The sequence below is a fragment of the Leiobunum rupestre genome, chromosome 2 (assembly GCF_980474605.1).
Source record: "Leiobunum rupestre chromosome 2, qqLeiRupe1.1.hap1, whole genome shotgun sequence".
Lineage (NCBI taxonomy): Eukaryota > Metazoa > Arthropoda > Arachnida > Opiliones > Sclerosomatidae > Leiobunum > Leiobunum rupestre.
In genome coordinates, this window is record NC_143385.1 from 46,085,119 (window position 1) to 46,106,657 (window position 21,539).

At 34.2% G+C, this 21,539-nt stretch overlaps 1 protein-coding gene across 1 annotated transcript in view; it reads left to right on the forward strand.

The window, feature by feature from the left end:
* Positions 1-13,992, forward strand: part of LOC149957617 (G1/S-specific cyclin-D2-like) — a 57,198-nt gene extending 43,206 nt beyond the window's left edge. Inside the window, exons 4-5 of the mRNA XM_090164857.1 lie at positions 5,095-5,228; positions 12,937-13,992. Coding sequence (XP_090020983.1) covers positions 5,095-5,228; positions 12,937-13,125 — 323 coding nt within the window. The 3' untranslated portion in view covers positions 13,126-13,992. The remainder of the gene's footprint in view (positions 1-5,094; positions 5,229-12,936) is intronic.
* The last annotated feature ends 7,547 nt before the right edge of the window (positions 13,993-21,539 follow it).

Below are 21,539 nucleotides of genomic sequence, written 5' to 3' on the forward strand. Positions count from 1 at the left end.
AAATAATTTTTAAAAGTAATCGTTACACTTTGACTAGATTGGACGATACCTGGCAGATGACTCGGCATCAACCAATAGGAAAATCCCGAGAAAGGGGCGTTCTCTATTTTTCCTCCAACCGACAAATCTCGCGCGAGTGTGTGACAGGAGATTAAACCCACCCATTCGTGTATAATATTTTAATCATGTATTGATAGCCGAATCCGATTCGACGCACTCAAACATACAGCCACGGATAAACGGTCCGTGAAAAAGGTCAAACCACTCGCGGAGGACCACGTACATTTTTTTTATAACTCGATCGCGGCTAAGCCCTATCTGGGAAAAATATTTATTCTTCTGGTCCGCTTTATTGTAAGTCCCCCTTTTTTGCAGCAAATCCACATTCCATCGCTTATTATACTCGCTTCAATGGCCGGTTCTGCTCCGCTCCCCGAGGCAGGCCCCTTCAGCTACTTGTTCGTTGATGGCCAACAATGAGGGGGAAATTTGGTACCTGTTGCCATCCAACGCGTAAAGGAGATGCCGAAAGAGTCTATGGGTTCCTCTAAATGGCGTGGGCCATGGGAAAATGGCCGCTGTGATTGAAGTTACCATTCATTTTTTCCACGATGCCCCTTTTCATAAGTCTACAACCTCGGTCGGACCGGCTCAATTACATTGCGAGAAAAGGTGTCTTTCGCGAAGGAACATTCCAGAGTCGCCTATGTCGATCCCGGAGACTGCAAAGAGCCTTCTTCGAACGCTCTCCTTTCCCCTCTCTTTCGGTGACGACACTATCCGTTGCACTTGGTTCGCATCGTGAGATTTTAGATATGGTTGGATTCAAATACCTCGCAATGACAAAAACCTTTGATTACATTGTCAGTCGTATATTATGGGATATCCCAAGTACTTGGCTGCATAGACCTACATTTAAACGCGTTATATCATTCCAACATTTAAAAAAATCAAGGACTCTTATAGATGATCAATCTTTAATATGAAGGTCGTCAAGAAGTGCTAAATGAACAAAACTATATTTGGAGGAAACTATAAAGACCAACATTTCTGGCAAATAATTTCAAAAACCTAAGAGCTAAAACTATAAAGACCAATATATGATGGGGAAAACTATAACGAGCAATATATGAAAGGGATAACTATAAAGACTAATATATGATGGGGAGAACTATAAAGACCAATATATGATGGGGAAAACTATAACGAGCAATATATGAAAGGGATAACTATAAAGACTAATATATGATGGGGAGAACTGTAAAGACCAATATATGATGGGGAAAACTATAAAGACCAATATATGATGGGGAAAACTATAAAGACCAATATATGATGGGGAAAACTATAAAGACCAATAAAAGATGGGGAAAACTATAAATACCAATATATGATGGGGAAAACTATAAAGACCAATAAAAGATGGGGAAAACTATAAAGACCAATATATGATGGGGAAACCTATAAAGACCAATATAAGATGGGGAAAACTATAAATACCAATATATGATATAGGTAGAACTATAAAGACCAATATTTGATGGGTAAAACTATAAAGACCAATATATGATGGGATAAATTATCAAGACTAATATTAAAGAGTATAATAATTAGAAAGAGGAGTATTTAAGGAAAGCAACTAGAGCAATATTCGAAGATTCGTCTATGAAGACCAACAATTATAATCATTATAATTAGGGAGATAATTGAAGATAATCAAAATTCCGATCTTCTCTCTTTGTTTACCAAAAATGTTGGTCTTTGTTACTAAAATCTTTTAACGATTTATACAATACAGAATGTCAAGGTTGTGTTTATTTTTTATATTTAACCTCTTCAAAACGTTATTAAAATAAGCTTGATGACTTTATAAACATTTTTGGAAATCGATTTCGCGTAGTAACTCAATGACATTAAAAGAACATGATACGAAAAGTGCTTGCGGTTTTAACAGTCTGTTTATTTAAAGGTTTTGTAGCGTGGTAGATAATCATCTGATATTTGGTCTGAGTTATTCCTTTGTAAAAAAAGAGGTTTGACAGGTCCAATATTCGAAGTTGAGCAGCGCTGTTTGCGTAATGTTTACACAAATTGCGTATCTTCGAATCTCTGTTTCACGGTGATAAAAGCGGCAGCAGGCTCTTCATCAAAGGAATTGAGAATATCGCGACAAACCTGTTAGTATACCCTGTGGCTATATGTGCAATTGTAAAAATTCCAAGATTAAGGCCACCTAGAATCGATTCCCGGAACATTTCTCCGCTAATTACACTAGTACTGTTATATCTGGAGGTTTAGTTCGCGTATCAAAGTTATCGTTTCGCGTTCACCAATTTTCCTAATTGAAAAATGTCGACTTAATATTTGTAATATATATTTTAACGTACATTTTATGCTGGACTGAAAATGTTATTGGTATTGGTAGTGTTGGTCAGTATTTGATATCTCCAATAAAATAAATTAAAAGTATAGAATATCAAACAAAAATTATAAAAATTATAAAACGCCCTAATAATTATCAAAATTATAAAACGCATTAATAATTATCAAAATTATAAAACGCATTAATAATTATCAAAATTATAAAACGCATTAATAATTATCAAAATTATAAAACGCATTAATAATTATCAAAATTATAAAACGCATTAATAATTATCAAAATTATAAAACGCATTAATAATTATCAAAATTATAAAACGCATTAATAATTATCAAAATTATAAAACGCATTAGTAATTATCAAAATTATAAAACGCATTAATAATTAAATTTATTTAATAGTAAATGAATGAATTTCAAATTTATGTCACTACGTGTAACAGAAGCTAGGGCAGATTGGCGCTAGTCAAGTTAAAATTAGACTTAGCCCGTGGTAGCAGACAGTTTTTAGATTTAGTTTGCATACTTCCTTTCAGACTGAATAGACGCTGACGTATTTTCGGGCTACCTGATGCTGACGCTCGTATCGGATTCTTATCGAACGGTGTATTCAGTTTTTCTCACTTTAACGCTTTGTCCGAAACAGAATGGCGGCGTTTTACACCACTCCGAAAGGAGAGAGTTAAAGAGGGAGTGAAAAAGCAAACCAAGAATGTGACCCAGCGGGTTTTTAGTTTTCGTGGGTTAAAAAAGGTGGAAAATGATCATTTCTCAAGCCCTCGCGAATTTTTTCATGTGGAAAAAAATATATTTATGACGGGATTAAGAGTAAGACATGTTTAGGAACGACAAAATAGTTCTCAACGTACGTCGAAATTACCACGCTTTCTACAATTCATTTGTTAAGCCTAACACAGGTATTGATATTGAGTGTTCCGCTTAGACTAGAAGTACGAGTTTGCTCTTAAACTCTGTACAGCCTGATTCGCATTAGCGGTTTCACTTTATCCATTTTCTATCTTTCCGACAGAATCGCGGGTACTAAAGTGGGATACGAGAAAACGCAAAATGACCGCTAGTGTGAACCAGTCTTAATGTCTGCGCAAGTGAGACCGCGAAAGAAGCCAATCTTTCTTTTCATTCTTTTTAGTCAGGACAATTCGGGAGTCGTCATCGACTGTATCGAATTGAAAATTGTATTAACTTCAGCTGGACTTTTAACAATAAATGAGCTGAAAAAATGAAACGTACGGTTACAGTCAATTATCTCATTTGGGCCGAAATGTCTCATTTCGATAATTTTTAGTCTATGTAATAGACCCACTTTTTGTTTTTAATTGGTTTGACCCTCAAATATTGTAAGAGGTACTTTAGAATCGTTTTTTGTTTCGTTTGATATTACTAACAATCAAATATTGTAGTCATTCTAATTATTATATTCCTAAGCTCCTTTATATATATACTGATATATTTTTCATATAAAAATCAAATGATTCAGTGAGAATAATAATACATTCTAAATGTATTTTAAAAATAATAATACTTTAGACTAATATTAATAACAATCAAATGATTCAGAAGCAATAGTAATATATTAAAAATGAACTTTGCAATTTTACCGTCAGATAATTTAATAACAATCAAATGATTCAGTCGGGGTAATACATTATTCTTAAAGGGGAACGGCCAAGCTTTTCCAAATATCGCCTTATTTGCATATCAAAAGATCAACAAGACGTTCAATATACTTACACGTACCTTATTTTGAATAAAGAAAAATTAAAAACCACTTTGTTTACGTAATACAAATTTTAATTAAAAACAAATTAAAATCGACGACTAGTTTCGCTCTCTATACAGAGGCATCATCAGGTCTAAACGTAAACAAAGTGGTTTTTAATTTTTCTTTATTTACCTTATACGTAAGTAACCGACTTATTTTGTCTTGAAAAAATAGTTTTTGGCCTAAAAAGTTGAAACGCAAAATAACGCCCAGTATTCGGGTTTGAATTTTCGCCGCCATCTTAAGGTGTATCGCCAGCGCCAGCAGCACCTTAGTGAGCGATTTGCGAACTATCCTAACTTTTAAATTCGCGCAATTTAGGCTTAGGTCTCGTATAAATGGAACGTGCAGCGCGCGCTTTTATGTTGTTTATCTGTCTCACCGATTTCTCACCAGGTGTCGCGGTGGACGCGCGCTTTTCAATTTCCCGAAATTTCTCTATTTTATTAAAAATTAACCACTTAATATTTTACTATGCGGTCTTCGCCATAAATTTTAGTTTTTAACGGGCTATAGGGCTATCTAACTGGTTAAAGCTTGACCGTTCCCCTTCCTTTAATCTAGGAGCAACAAACACAAGGAGAACGCAGCTAGCCTTTAAACACGTTAACGAAGGGTTGTGTACGAATTTCATTGGACGAGCGTCACGAGCCTTTATGATGAACGTTTTACGGGCGGGGGGGAAGACAATTTCCGAATTTTCCTTTTCCGACGGCAGCAGGCGCTAAAGCGTCTAGCCAATAAAAAACCTACACAATAAAATCCACGACTTTTGACGGGTTGCGTTCTCCTTGTGTTTGTTGCTCCTAGCTTTAATGCACTTTAGACGCTTTAAAATCATTGTTCTTCTGATATAATAACAATCAATTGATTATTTAATCTATTCCGAATGTATATATGATTTACAACTGATTTTATTTGAATTTCAGATTTCAAGTTTTCTATGTATCCTCCGTCGATGGTGGCCGCTGCTAGCCTGGGTGCAGCTGTTCTGGGACTTAGCAGGCAGTGGAGCGCATCGGAACTATTACAACAACTCCATCAAATTACGGGGATTGAAGTGGTAAGTCATATTGATTGTTATCATAAAACGATAAAGATTCAACAACTTGCTGATAAACAACATGCCGTTCTACAAATATGCATCGGTTTTACGAACCTTTCAGTCTTTGAGCGTTTTAAAATTTAAAAACGCGACCATTTAACTATCTTTTATGTATGACCCGTAAGTGTCCATGTGTTTGTTACCTTTAAAACCTCTTTCCCAGTAACAAATTAGATGATAGACTAGCAAATTCGGCAGCTACGAAGTCTGTGGATTTTTTTTTCTATTGATCCAAACATTTTGAAGTGAGCCCATAAATTAATTCTTGGAAAATTTAGATTGACGATAAACTTCACACAGAAATAGCTAAGTTCTATATTACATCAAATATCAAGCTTGTAGCTTTGGTTTTAGCCAAAGTGATTAGGTAGCTGATTATAGATTTATTATTATCAATCAGTTGAATCAGCTTCATACGCATGGATCCATTAACTCTAAAAATAAGAAGTTAATGATTTTACTAAACAATTCATCATTTATTAAGTTATAATTTGGCAATTGTTTTAAATTTCATTATGGCTTGTACAAAAGCGACCGCAAGCGCTTAAAATCTTTGAATTGCAATGACGAAATCCATATTAAGTGGAGCTATTTCGATAATTTTGTGATATTTATGGAATATGTTATTTACGGTTGGAGTAACGAAATTTGGATCAAACTTTATCCCAGACACATCCAGTTTAAATAAAACCAAATCTAATTACAAATGAATTCCAAACAAAACAGTTAGGTCAGATGTATTGACAAAATTGATCAACCATTTCAGTCCGAGAATATGCAAAATGAAAGAATTTCTTTTAGAAGTCCGTATATGGGACTCGCCATTATTTGTGAGCATTCAGAAGGCAATAAACGTCACACGCTCGGTATTTTTAGTAATAAATTGTCCGTGTTAAATTGATGAGCCTCCCAGCCCAGCGACGTTGGTCTCTCTTTATACGACAAGCCCGGGCTTCTGTCTATCCGCGGGACATCAACTTGATCCTCACATTCTGAGAGAGCGCAACGTTTCCCTTTTTAGTCTTACACAAGCCTAGTATAGGCAAGAGTAAGACTCCTATGACCGGCACAGTTTCCGCCGCCGCCGCCGTTGACTTGTAACGGCATAAAGAGAGAGAGATAGGCAGCGAGGGGAGAGTGGAGAGTACATTGCCAGAATAGGAGAGAACGGGTGCGGGCAGAGTTGCCTGATGGCCGGTTTCCCGCTCAAACTGGGCTACTTTGGGGACGCTGTTGGGGGAAAATAACGTTGGGCTGGTTAAAACAACACATTTCGGAGATTTTTAGCTCCATACATATATATACGGGATTTACGAGATCATTTCTGTGGGCGCCGTCATAAGATGTCGGCACGCCTTTTTCATTCCTTGTCGGTGCATCGAAGCCGGTATCTTCCATATATATATATATATATATATATATATATATATATATATATATATATATATGCCTGTTTATGTTTGTTATCAATTGTAGAATGTCAAATATTTGCTAGTGTGAGACTACTATTTGGACTGCCGGGCCCACTTGTTTAAGACGATTCTCGGAAAACGTCTTTCCGTTCGCGAGTCGGCTTCGCTCCTTTTCATGTTGAGCAGAGAGATGTATTGAATTTCCCGGAGCCACTGAAAGATTCTCGCGCGGCGTAAATATCTCTTCGAACCCGCGCCCTCCCACTCATGGCTCTCCTCGACGACACCGGACCAGCCATCAGGACCACTTCCATCCATTCTGATCTGTTTCCGCTTTTCAATATTACACGTTTAACCAAAAGTGTATTTTGAGAAGTGTCCGTTTACCAAAGGACGATATTTATCTTTGGGGTCTCTATTAGGACCACGCCAGGGTGGTGCTAAAAATATCGTTGTAAAAACGTGGTGCAGAACTCCAGGAAAAAGACAACAAATCTATGGGCCTCAAGTGGTAAAATTGTGTATATGCATTTATTTAATCTACGCCATTAAAAATTTTAAATGAACCTTTAAAGGTTAAAGGCAGTTTTTAATGAGTGTGTATTTCTCGCTTAATCGCGAATGAGTTCAGCCAGGAAACTATAGAGGTATACACTTGGAATGTCTAGGTTCCACTAGGACGGTGATACGAAAGCGCGTCGAGGAAAAGGCGGGGCTTAACTACGTCAAGAGAAAGGCGTAACACGACATTTCAAATTCATTGGCTCGAGGTTTGACGCGAAAAGAATGCGTCATCATGGTAACAAATAGGCCATCTTACCGCGCAAAATAGGCTTATAAAACAATGGATTTAAAAACCTAATTTGTTTATCGTACTTAATATTTGGAAGTAATTAAAATGTTCTTCGCGAAGAAGTGTAGTGATACCTAATTTTTAGGTATTTGTATGGTTATAAAAGAGATAATCAGGTAAGCTAATAATATAATAACCATGACTAGGCTTAATGACGAGTTTTCGTCGAATTAGGGTAGCGAGGCGCGAGAGTTCCCGCTTTAAGACACGTCCGTTTCTAAGAGCTTCATTACGGCCGTAAAAATCTTCCTTAGACATTCCAAGTGTATACCTATATAGTTTCCTGCTACGGCGCATCACGGCTACAAATTTATCGAGTGTATTAAAAATTACACAATGTACACTATTAACTAATGATATAGTTTTAAAACGTGTAATACAAGCGGTATTTCACTCCTCAATGTTTAACGACGTTACGTGTAAGAAATATATTTTATGCTTCTGGTTAAAATTTACATACTTATAACATTTCATAAACTCAATTGTTAAGATTTTAAATTAAAAATGAAATAACGCAATTGAAATACTTTTGACAAAAATATCGTTCTATAGCGCCAAGTATGTAAATTAATAAATTAATTCTTAGCAAAATGAAATTCCTACTGCGATTTCCTTATTGAATCCATAAACAGATGGATACACATAGAACAAATAAATTAACCGGCAAAATTTCGATTAATCATAAAAATGTTGGTTAACTGTTTATTTATGAACATTTTATACGAATAAACAACGATTTAACATTTTTTGGATAATAATCGGTAATGAATAAATATAAATAATTGGATAATTTCTTATTCAAACGCTGATCTCTAGATACACATGAAAACTCAACAAAAATAGTGTTAATTTCTCTCTCTTTGATATTCAGCTACTTTGACTTTTAAAATAGAAATGAAACTAGTAACCTTGGCGATGAACGGGAGCCACTGCCAAGGTGCAGTTTGAGCAGATTCTTCGACGTGGCTATCCCCATACTGCTTTTGTGCCCTTTAAAATGAATTGCCACCTGCATGTAGAACTACAAGAGTTTTGTTGGTAGCCAGGGCCGTGCTTAGGAGGTGGCGAGCCGGGCGGTCGCCCAGGGCCGCTAAAATGTTACCATAGGGATGTATATACCGGAGGGCCGCTACACTCACAATTTTTCAGTTTCGCCCATGCATTTAGCCCGGGGCCGCGAGACCTCTAAGCACGGCCCTGTTGGTAGCATTTTCGAAGGGGTTCGGTAGTGCAGTGAAGAAGTAACTCGCAGGTGTTGCTTTTGTATGATCACCAGCGGCATAGATTATTTGAATGCTTTAACGTTGATCAATAAAGAAGGTTTCTCCAAATACACCGATCTCGCAAGTTTAAATAGTAAGGTAGGTACCACAAAAAAGCTGAATGCTGAAATCACCTAACCATTCAAAGATCTACTGATATTTCAGGTGTAAATGCACGTGTTGCTTTTGAGTTTCCTTTTTAAGAAAGTGACGAAAACTTTACTTTCTTTAATTAAAGACTGGTTGTGAGACTTACAATTGTTAGTTACTCAGTTTGAAAAGAAGTAAATACTCGAGCCTCAGAATTACGAAATTATTTTTGTTTTAGATGAAAAGTTCGGGAGGAAATAGATCAGTAGTATTAACCAGTAACCATTTATAATCGTAAACTGTTCAATAGTAATCAAATGGCTATCGAAGTATTACACCTGTGGAAATTGGATATCAACAGTAATCATTTGCATAATAAATGGGAAATCATAAACCGGCATTCAAGAGAAATCAAAATCACAGGGAATCCAAACATAATCAAAAATACTCATAAGGTTTCATTTTTATATGGAAACAGTTAAATAATTTTAAATATTTAAGAAATTGGGATAAATGTAAGTAATCATCGTAATCGTAGTAATAAGAATTGATGGTGAAATAGTTAATCATATGTACTAAGGTTTTGACTTAGAATCACTTCTCGACATAACTGAAGATGACATAGATTAACCAAATTTTACCAACGCGGAAAATTTTATTAGGCTTATTTGGTTGTTGAAAAGTCGTCCTTTGAGTCTCTCCAACCAAGGCTTATTCCTTCTTTAAACAATTTCTCGCCTCGAATTATAAACTCCGCGTACGTATAAGCGCTTCAAAACATGCAAATTTGACAAAACAGAGTAACATTGAAAAGGTTTTAAGTAAAAAAAAATATTATTTTAAAGCTTTAATAAAGGCCAAGTTTAAATCCTGGTTTAGTTAGGGTTTTTTTGTTAGTCGAACCCATTAAAACTTTGAAGGATGACTGTAACATAAAAGCTTTGTACGCCATGTTCTATGTGCTATAGAATAGACGAGAAGATTTTGTAGCGCGTATGTGCGCGCGGGATGGCTGGGCTGATGGCACTTCTCTCTTTCTTGTGGGCAAAATAAAAATCTCCGCGAGTCTCCGCGTGAGGTCGTGTTTTTTTCCATCCTGTTTCTCGAAGCTCAAGGGCAAATTCTCAAGCTCCTTTTCCCGTTTTTACTGTACAAAGACGGAGGAAGGGTGTGTGGCTAAAACAGTACACCCTCGAGACCTCCGTTAGAGGGCAGGTTCTCGCAACAACTGCGCGCTTCTCTCCCTGCCCGCCCGTTCTGAAGCCCCAAGCGAAAAGAGAGAGCAAATATAGGGGACAAGTGCTTAGGCTCACTTCCCATATCTACTTTTCAGACTTTTGGTGGTTAGTAGAAAAGAGGCGCCATCCAGCGGTACATTCTCGAAATATCAAATATTCTTCTTTTTTATATCGGGGTTGTAGCATTTTTCGATTTACAATCGTTTTTGTTCGAATTGAGTTGCAAATCTAAGATATCCTTTATACTAATTTGAATCGTGTTCCAAATGTTCGAATTTCATTTCTACTAAATCGAATCATGTTCCAAATGTTAGAATTTCGTTTATACTAATTTTATTCGTGTTCCAAAATGTTCTAATTTCCTTTATACTAATTCGAATTGTGTTCCAAATGTTCGAATTTCCGTTCTACTAATTCGAATCGTTTCCAAATGTTCGAATTTCCTTGATCATAATGCAAATCGTTGTTCAAATGTTCTATTTTTTTTCCGAATTTGAATCGTGATTCAAATGTTCTAATATTCTTTTTCTGAATTCGAATCGTGATTTAAATGTTCTAATTTTATTTTTCTGCATTCAAATCGTGATTCAAATGTTCAAATTTTCTGTTTCCGAATTTGAATCATGTTGCTAATGTTCGAGTATTATTTGTCATAATTTGAGTTCTTTTGCATGAAATGATATCAAATTATTGAATTGTAAGTACTATTTTAATGTAAGATCGTATTTCAAACCGTATTAGTTTCGTTTAATGGATTTTTTTTCATTCAAAGAAGAAAGAAGGGCTGAGTGAGTCTGAGAAGACCGCGAGCCAATGGAATTTTATATCATAGTAGTTTCGGTTTAGTCGAATATCGCGTATCTCAAAGCATATATATTTAATATATTTAAACAAAGTTTCTATGACTGCCAGGCCATTGTCTAAAGTCCCAAAAGATTAAATCGAGATTAATTTATTTAATTTTTTTTAAATTGTTTGTTTTATTAAAATGATGAATTCATAAAAATTGATAATTCATTATAAAAATAATTTCATTATGATTAATTGGAATGATAACTATTAGAATGCTTAAATTTGTTTTAAATGGAAGTACATTGAACAAAATTATTGAATCAAGATTTCTTTTACGATCATTGAATATGGTTGTTAGGACACCCAAAAGCTTAGTGATGTGGCTGATGTTTCTTAACGTTCGCTCCCTGAAATCCTATTTTTCAATCAATCTGCGGCGCGCTTTGTAATGTCAGAACCAATAATGAAGTGACCGTGTCTGCCACTTTCATCTCAAATTCCAATCGAGTCACAGGGCGTTCTCACATCCTCGCCAAATCACGTGAATTCGGAGAAAGCAGAAAGTATCGGCAGTTCCGCGGTTGTGTATGCCCGCTTCTCTGTTCTAACTTTCAAAACAAGACAAAACTGGCTAAAGTACTGATAACTGACATAGTTTTCAACGAAATGTTTGGAAGTTTTCAAGATAGATAGCAGACCCGAAAAAGATTATCGTATCGGTGCAAATTCTTGGGTGGATGTTGTTTTCCTGTAAATTTCAATACGTGTTTCCGTAACGTTAAGAGAAATGAAAGTTAAATGTTTGATGGTTCTCCCGAATCAAAATTTGCCAATGAGAATTAAATTTAATTGAATTAAATAAAATGTTTTCTAAATAACTAATCCAAGTAGTTTAATTTGTTCGATTAACCCAGTTGTTAATGCAAATCACGGCGTATTATTTAAATTTTATCACCTGACAAGATATATACTACAATCTCTGTTGATAAACATAATTTAGGTGTTTATCTTTTCATTCTATAAATTATTTTTGTTGAATTAAAAGATTTGTATTGTACTTTACCATCAAAATTTGACGCTAAAACTGAGTCATAAGATGGTGAAAGTTTTAAATTCGAGTGGCTAGGCCTTGAACAGCGACGCCAATATACGCTAGTAATTTAGTCCCCGTTTTGTAACCAATCAAATCGAATACACTTACAAGGAGACGACCCGAGGTGTTAAACACCGATTTTGTTCCAACTCGGGGGATTGGTAGACCTTCATGTAACTTGAAAAATCCTAAAGGGAATTTATTCAATGGGCAACGGTTTTGCCTTTTCAACGAAAAATGTTTTTGACAACATAAAATGGAAATTTTTCCTATTTAAGCCATATCGGTTCATTTTCACCCATTTGGTTCAAATTGATCAAAATGTGATCGGTCTAAATCCCATGTTATTTTTAATGGGAAAATTTCCATTTTATGTTGTCAAAAACATTTTTCGTTGCCATGGCAAAACCGTTGCCCATTGAATAAATTCCCTTTAGGATTTTTCAAGTTACATAAAGGTCTACCAATCCCCCGAGTTTGAAAAAAATCGGTGTGTAACACCTCGGGTCGTCTCCTGTTAGTGGAATGAGCTTCCCAATGCGACCTCGATCGTACCAACCAGGTACTACACTAAATCCAATACCCAGTTTAACAACAATAGCCGGGACTAGTGGCGTAGGATCTCGGAGGCAGGGAATGTGGAGGGCCGAACTACCAATCCCTCAACGGGTGGTTGCACCACTTCCGCCACGGGTGCCCATCCCTATCCAACTGTATTCCCCCGTACGCGTGACCTTTACACACAACTCATCCCTGGTTAATCAGATGGGCGAGTGCGCTGTAATGTCCCAAACCTCACAGACGTAAATAACAAAAATATTAATAATACTTTCCATGAAACTGGAAAAGATGATAAATTTCCGAGTATTACATTTCTTAAAATTAGACACATTTTGTTAAAAATGGTATTTAATTTTTCTTTACAGGACTGTCTAACGGAATGTTTGGAGCAAATAGAACAAATGCTCCAGGACCGAAGAACAGCGAGTCAGCCTGATGGTGGCGTCGGAACTTCGGACGTCAACTCGAAAAACAAATTGGAATCCCAAAACAGCACTGACTCTAGGACCTCGCTAGCGGAAACGCCCACGGACGTCCAAGAAGTACAATTCTGATCCAGCACCCAGGTGACGTGGCAAATAGGCGACGAATCGAGTAGCGCCACGTCAGCGTCTTATTCTGACTCTGAATCAAATCCACGAGAAAGCTTACGTTAAATTGTCGTCGATAAATGAGAAAAAAGTAAAACTAAAAAACATTTTGGAACGCGTTACGCATTACGTGTACCAATACCGTATAGATTGAATGTGATAATTTAATACACACATAAAAAAAACAGAAGGTCAAAGGAAAAAGAAGCACCGGGTTCTGAACCAAGTCCAAGTGTGCGTCTATAATAAGGAAAAAAGCCAAGAGGTTCCGTAGTGAAATATATATCGGATTTTTTAATTGGTTTTCCCACGTGTATTTCACTTGATATAACTAGTCATATTGCAGTTTTTTTTTATTAGATTTGTAAATTTGGGTTCGAATTTTCCTTTTTACAAGTTCCACGACTTTTTTATTTTAAATGTGTTAGGATCTTTTCAAAATACAGGTATATATCTTTTTTACACGAAAACATTGTGAAACGCTTTTTTGGAAAAAAAAACCGTTAAGTCGTCTCTACAAGTTCGTCGAAATTGCCCCGTCGAATAATTTTATTTAAAAAAACTGGAAGAAAATTGTATAAATGAAAAATTAGAAGATGCGTTATGTTGGACTTAAAAACCTCAAAAGCGCCTGTAATATAAAACGGACATGATGAATTTCAAAATTTGCCCGTATGACACGAAAGACACTAGATAAAATTATTTTTTTAAAGTGTTTATTCTTCCGACTAAAGGCGAACACAGCGTGCAAAGAAACTGAAAAAAAGTCACTCGATCTGAGCCAAATTATACCAAATTCGCATATCTATTCAAAATATTGTAGTATTTTACACAGTTTAAAAGATTTGCATTTCCAAATCGTTTGTTGAAGTTTGGTAAAATCTTTCAATTTCTTGAAATAAGTAATTTCAATTCAATATAAATTAATTAGTTTGCTCTTAATCTCTGGTTATTTATAAAAACAAAACCAAGCTAACTTTAAGGCAGATTGTTGACACGTTTGAAGTGAAGTAAATATGTTAATGAAATAACTAAAATATCAAAACTCAGTGCTCAATGTCAGTGAGTGATATGAATTCCAAATCCCTTTGTTACAATCAGCGACTTACACTAATTCTAAATTCTTAGTTGTGTGTCAGTGACTTGTGTTAATTCTAAATTCCTTGTTCCGTAACTGTGAATAGTGTTAATTCTAAATTATTTGCTGAGTATCAGTGAATTGCGTTAATTCTTAATTCCTTGCTCAGTGTCATTAAATTGTGTTAATTCTAAATTCCTTGCTCAGTGTAAGTGAATTGTGTGAATTCTAAATTCCTTGCTTAGTATTAGTGAATTGTGCTTATTCTAAATTACTTGCTCAGTATCAGTGAATTGTGTTTATTCTAAATTACTTGCTCAGTATCGGTGACTTTAAATTTATATTATATAATTTCGAAACTTGGTGAGCAGATTTTCTGTTAATTTTATAATACTGTCGAAGGTGCTAAGCAATAAATGAAAATCTGAATTGTAGAAATTAATTTTTAATCGAATGAATTTGAATGGACTTAAGAGCGAAACATTTGTACTTGTGGTGTGTCAATGAAATTGAGGATATATTTTAAGAACCGAAATAGAATGTTTTTAAAACGTGTGAATGAAAGCGAATGTTAACTTTGTTTCCTTTTTGCTACAGAAATGAATTTTTCAAATTTATTTTTATTTTTATCCGCAAATTGTTGTATAAATGAATTCGACCGAATTTCGTTAACGATGAATTTTTGAATCTATAATTTTGCCATTTATTTTCAAGAAAAGATATTTTTACGTTGATTTTGTAGCGCGGAGAACTAGCACGTAAGATGAGGAAGTCACACTGATTACTAGGAATAGTTAAATAGAATAGCTGCCCTTTCCTATAAGTTGCAACGTCGTGAGTTGATAAAAGATACTCTTCGCGTGCAAATAATGTTTCTTTCTCGTCTGCTCACGGAAAAGAAACTGTCTGGGCTCTGGCGAATTAATAAGGTGGAGAACGGCAGTCCATATTGATCCGCAACACCTTATCTAGGATCATATTCTTGCTTAATCATTCCTCGTAGTCAATGATAACTCCCAATCAGACTAATTTTGTAAATAGGTTTATGGCAGAGACATTTTAGAAAAAGTTCCAGTTGAATTTTGTTGCGAAAAAATGATTGGAATTAAAGGGAATGTTATTCCCATTTTCGCAATGCGTGATACACAAGATGACCGTCAAATGTCTCTGATATGAAAAACGATTGAGTTTCATTAAGTCAAGCTTCGAACATGGCTGCATAATTATTTTTAGTGACGTTTTTAACAGACGTTACAATGTTTGGTTTTGACTTATCACGTTCGATAAGTAGTCTTGATACTGTAGGCAAATTTTGTAGCCATATAATATACATTCAATTTATGAAATTTTTAGCTTTGTTTTACTTTTTAAGCATTTATAGCTTTTATATGTAACGGCTATTTTTACATTCAATTTGGCGTTGTGTACTTAAACAACGCGATTGAAGCAATGAATGAAATAAATTTATATTAAAAATGCGCTGATTTAAAAGTCAATTACGCGAAAAACCTTTTTAAAATAGATTGAGCCATAAACAAAAAACTGCCATAAATTCATAGCTAGCATTGTTACGTTATTTCCCTAAAATATATATTAAAATATTTGTTATAATCCCAAATGAAAATGCAGTGCCAAAAATTTTAAAATGAATCCGTAAACACCCAATAGCTCACTTCGCTTCCCTATCAATTCTGAAAATTAACACACTCAATTTAATTTAATTTAATTCATATGTCATTGCAAGAATCTTTTATTGTAACAGATAATGTATGAGCGAATCATTCTGGTAAATGTTTTTTTTTTCAAAGAGAAGTTTTTAAAACAGGTTTTGTTTTGAAAAATTAATGTTAATGAATTATTTTTTTCAGTTTAGGGGTTCTTGGTTAATATAAAATCGAATGATAAACCTCTAAAGAAAGAGTTGTAATTTGGTTTCTAGTTCCTTCGGATTGCAACAACTTCAGTTAAAACAAGACTTACACTTTCGTTAACGAAGTTTAGTTTTTTTAACCGAAAGCCCTTAGAATTTATAAGAAAGAAATTAAACAGTTCGCTATATACTGAATTTTCTCTGAAGATCGCGTAACAATAATGAATCACAGAATCATTGGAAAATTCCAGAAACTAGCAACATGAAATGTCTGCTTATTTGGTTTTAGGCCACGATGTTAAGTTTATTTCATTGTAGTTCATATTTTCCAATATTTGTAAATCGCATCACTATGTTAAACCATGTATTTCCCTTTCCGCCTGATTCAAGTGGTTAGGAACGACACCTTAACCAATTTCAGGCTGTAGACATTTTAATTGCAGATAGCTTGTTCCACTGTTGGGTTTATCGGCAGTTTATTAGACGCAATCAATAAATTAACATCCCAAAATAGACGAACGAAATAAATATTTTTTATTTCCATTGTATTGTAGTATGATTAGTTAGTGGGGTTCCCAAACTTGCCATAACTTTGAGTATTGAATTTATAAAACTGCCTGGTCCCTTCCACGAGTTAAAATTGCACTAGAATTTCCGAATGCATTCAACACAGTTGGTTTACTTCACGGTACAGTATCTTTCGGTTTCGTTATTTAAATATTGAGCGCAATGCGGAACAGTATATATAGATCTATTGAGAGGCTGATCACTTCCCGTAGTACAAGCCTGTTGCTTTAACTGTACTCAAGGGATTAAGTAACTGAATTGGCATTACCAAAGGCTGTAGTTGGTTTAAAATGCCCTTAATCGGTCGATGGATATTTGGGAAGTGGTTGGCCCCTCGACATCTTCCCCCATTATTTTGCAAACGGGTTTACTAAATCCAACAAAATATACCTCAGATTATCTTTAAACCCACACGCAGGGTTTTAAAGTGTTTATTGGCAATGATCATTTGAAATTTCAGCGAATCAATAACGTTTATTAAATACATACAGCATAAAGTCACAAAAGTTCCAAATCTGTTACGGGCATTTTTTTTTCATTGTGTAGAGACATCGAAGTTATAAAAACTAAAATGTATCTTCGAAAAAATGAGTACTTAAAAATCGACTTTTGTAAATTAGATTGTGTACATTCCTGATTTTATTTTTAAAATAGGAATTTAATTACAATGCAATAAAATAGTATTTGTTGTTATTCAGAATGAGTGTTGTTTAGAAAGTGTTTTATTATCTTTAATGCGATTAAATTTAGTTCAATATCATTAATAAACTTTTAGAAGTTTAGTAATTCAAGAGAAGAATTTGATGAAATTTCGAATAAAATATTGGTTTGAATATCAATTTAAAGAATTTCATAAAAACCAAGTTAAACTCAACCAAAGACTATGAAAAAGGTAACTCTTAGATAGACCAATAAATTAGATAATTTAGATCTCGTACCTGTAAGCTAGTGCCTTCTGAAAAGTCTTACAACATTTGTATGGTATATGAAAGCAGAGTAGCTACACATTGAAAGCGTTAACTAAATGTTGGGTCTCTATAACTCTGACGAATGACTAAACATAGCGACGCAAAAAACAACGGCTAACGTCTATTTCAGCAGTTATATAGTCTTTGGTTTTATCCTAAGCTAACGAATGAGGTTTTATTAAGAATAAAGTTGTACGGTAAATAATTAAAAGTAATTGTTCAAGTTGTTATAAAGAAAACAACTTTAGTAATAGTTATAATTAAATTTAAATGTTAATACAATTTTTAAATTTTTTACGGGAAGTAAAAATACATTTTTCTTAAAATATGGAACGAATTTTGTTGTTTTGAAGTTATTATGACTCAGTAATTTTTTATGGTATGTATGATAAAAACTTTCGCTTCGAATATTTTGTATAGACAATATTGCATGTCACTCTTTATCAGTACAATAAAATCATTTTATTATAAATATTATTTTTATTTCGTCAACTAACAATTTCATAATTACTTTCAGCAATTAATTAATATGATCGAATTTACAACAGTGTCGTGTAAAAGGGGCACAACGGTAAAGTTTACCCCCGAACCGAAATCCTGGCTAAGCCACTGTATCTAAAGAAAGAGGTCTTGTTGGGTAATCAAAAAATCGAAATTGAATTGATTTACCGCAAAACTAACTTCAAGATAAAGTCAAAATGGCAAGAATAGCATAGGCCCGAATAAGACCTTAAGTATACAACTATTCAAAACTTCAAAATAAGTAGACCGTAAATTGGAAATCTCGTGGCACAAGCTAATCCATAAATTTCCGTGCCAGCGTTTTCAAAATAAACTAAATAAATTTCCGTTTCGTTTCTATAATCGTCATATCCCGAGAACAATGTTTCGTTAAAGAAAATGCCCTTTTGGCATATTTATGAGTGATTATGTTTCATGTGATAAAGTAAAGGCAATTATACTGATCAATTAAGCAGAACCACTTGAGAGAGGATAGCAATTTCCAAATTATTGTCTTAAAATGGAACCTAAATTGTATTAACCTCGTTACATACTCAGAACAAACGTTTTATAAACACAATACCGCCGATTTTTATAGTGGAATGAGCTAACAATACCTTAAATTGTAATAAATCAACTGCTATTTATTATATATCTCATATTTCAAAAACTTTAGATATCTAATCATGTGTAACAAATAATAATAGTTGTCAGGCTACGAAAAATTTAAAAACTTTTACATTATTCAAACAACTGGTGCAATTGGTTTCCAAGACTCGACGGCAGTGGCGGATTACCACAACCTTGGCCCTTAGGATAAAGCTTCATTATGGCCCCTTTCTCCTTGCCCTAACCTCGTCTCGGATCCCTAACGTTTGGCAAATATACGGGTCCTAAGCTTCAGTCAAATCATGATTTAATTTTTGAACAGGCAAAGCTAAATATTTTATTTGGATGATAAAATTCGCGAATAAGTAGATTAGAAGATTAAATATTTGATTTGAATTATGTAAAATAATTTGGGGGTGTTCTAATATAGTAGAGCTCTCCAGTCTCCACTCATGGGCAACAGGTGCACATTACAATAGTATGGGGTAATTCATATCTTATCGTACAAAAGACTTTCCTGAAAAGCAAAATAATGGTTATAGATGGTAAAAATATCTTTACGTAAATAGCAGACGTAATTCACAAATTAATAATAACATATGTTAGGAGGTTTTTACACCGATTACTAGGAGTGATCAACCCTAAGTATCTCTTAGGATTTCTAATGTTTAAAATCCGGCCGCAGCGCGCAGATTCGAACTATACGCGTCGAATATACAATCGAAAAACTTAAGGCTTACCAATTTTATTTTGAAATTCAAATTCAAAATTCTAGTTCACCCACTCTTTCGTATAAAATTGATTTATTTAACACTATTCTTAAAAACAATTCTGTTCTGAGAAAAAAGTGCGACCCCCTCAGCATCCCCTGTTCTTTAAAAAGTCTTTGTTCTTAAGTAATCAATAGATTCCTGGTACGGAAACTGCAGGTCGCTTTTTCTTTCTGAATGGTTACTTTACGGTTACACCTACTAGTTGACATTTGAAATCCGTCCAATCTTGAAAAAAGGCGAAATTTTTTAATATGTAATTTTTAGCAAATTTCACTAGTTACAATTTGTTTTACCTAGTTTAGTGGTAGCATGTTTTTGAATAATGAAAATATTATACAAAGCGTAACTTAAACTGTAAGGAATAATTTAATAACAAACTTTATACAGAAAATTTACAATTATTTAATTTACATATAGCCTGCTTTTGTAATATTTTTAGTTCATTTATTTTTGCCGTGGTTAGAACTTACATAGGACAGAAATTTTAAAAGTTATTTAAGCCTTTGAGAGATTTCATAAAATTGAGGATAATAACTTCATGCAGAAATTACTAAATAATGGGTGCCCAATATTCCATTTTTTGGAATGTAAATGCTGACCTTGAAATTATGGATCTCAACCTGGTAATGGTGATTTTTAAAATATCAAATTTGATCACACGAGCCTTAAAAATATTTAACAATTTACGTACATGTTAAGCATTATAGCTTTAAATCCAAATAAATAGAATAATTGAAATAGAAATTGTCAATTTGCCGAAGTAGTTTGCATTCAGAGTGGTGAGAATAATTTTAAATTTATTGTAAATTTTATCTTTTCTATGAAACCTTATTATTTGAATAAATTATAAACACATTAAGCCCAAAACATTTATGTTTGTAATTTTGGTTTGTATTCTGAATACATTTTTATCAATTACTACAATACATACTTATTTTTCAGAATGCTTAAACAAGCCCTTTTTTTAAACTATATATTGACTTTGCCTCTCGTGGTTGAATAAACAATAGGTAATTTGTGAGGTTCTTAAATTGGAAGGTCACTGTGCTAAAGCGTTTTCTAGTACCGGCAGATAAAATCAAAGGTAAAGAGATAATACGTCATGAATAGAGGCTATTTTTGATCTCAGGATGGTGTGTCTTAATTATTTTAAATCTAATAATTTAAAGTGACACAGTTAATTTATCTTAAGCGCTGGAGGATAAATACTAATTTACAGCGGTTTACTTGAAGTAGAATTAATCCACACAAAAGAAGTATTACCTTTTACCTTTAAAGACACAAATGGCCGATTTTAGAATGGTTAGTTTGGACTGTAAAAATGTACATGTACATTATTTACCAGGTAAAAATGTACACGGTAATAATGTACACCGTAGAGGTTAAAAGGTACAAATAAAAAATAAAATCGTTTCATTCAAATATATGTTATAAAAATTAAAATTATTATTTAGATATTTAGACGTGTTGCTTTTTCGTAGCTGTTCAGAAACCTAAGTATTGTCAAAGTATTCCACAAGACTCTCAGCACCAGGTTCTACGATGCTCTTAAGCTACTGCATTACTTCGTCATCTTCAGGTAGAAGCGCTAGTGCGTCCAATTGACCGCAAGTGATGATTTTGGTGCTTAAGTCAAGAGATTGAATCTTCCGCCAAGTACATTGCGCTAAACGTTAAAAACAGCCCCGGATCTTTCCTTCTCCAAACACGTTGTTAATTGCCTGATGAACAGCCTTTTCGAAATCGACCGTTATCGAAAATGGATTAGCATCACACTTGTCCAGAATTACGTCAAAAAGTTCCTCGTAGGATGAATGTACATTTTTACTTTTGTTTTTACATTTTTATCTTTGCACATTTTTACTGCTATTAAAAATTATTGTACCTTTTTACCTGAATTCCCTTGGAGGAGTTGAGGGAAGGAAATACGTCATCAGCGTGCGTCGGATGACGTCAGTTTCAGGGAACCAATGAAATACTGGGCTAGTTTTTATTTTATTTAGGGGATCGAG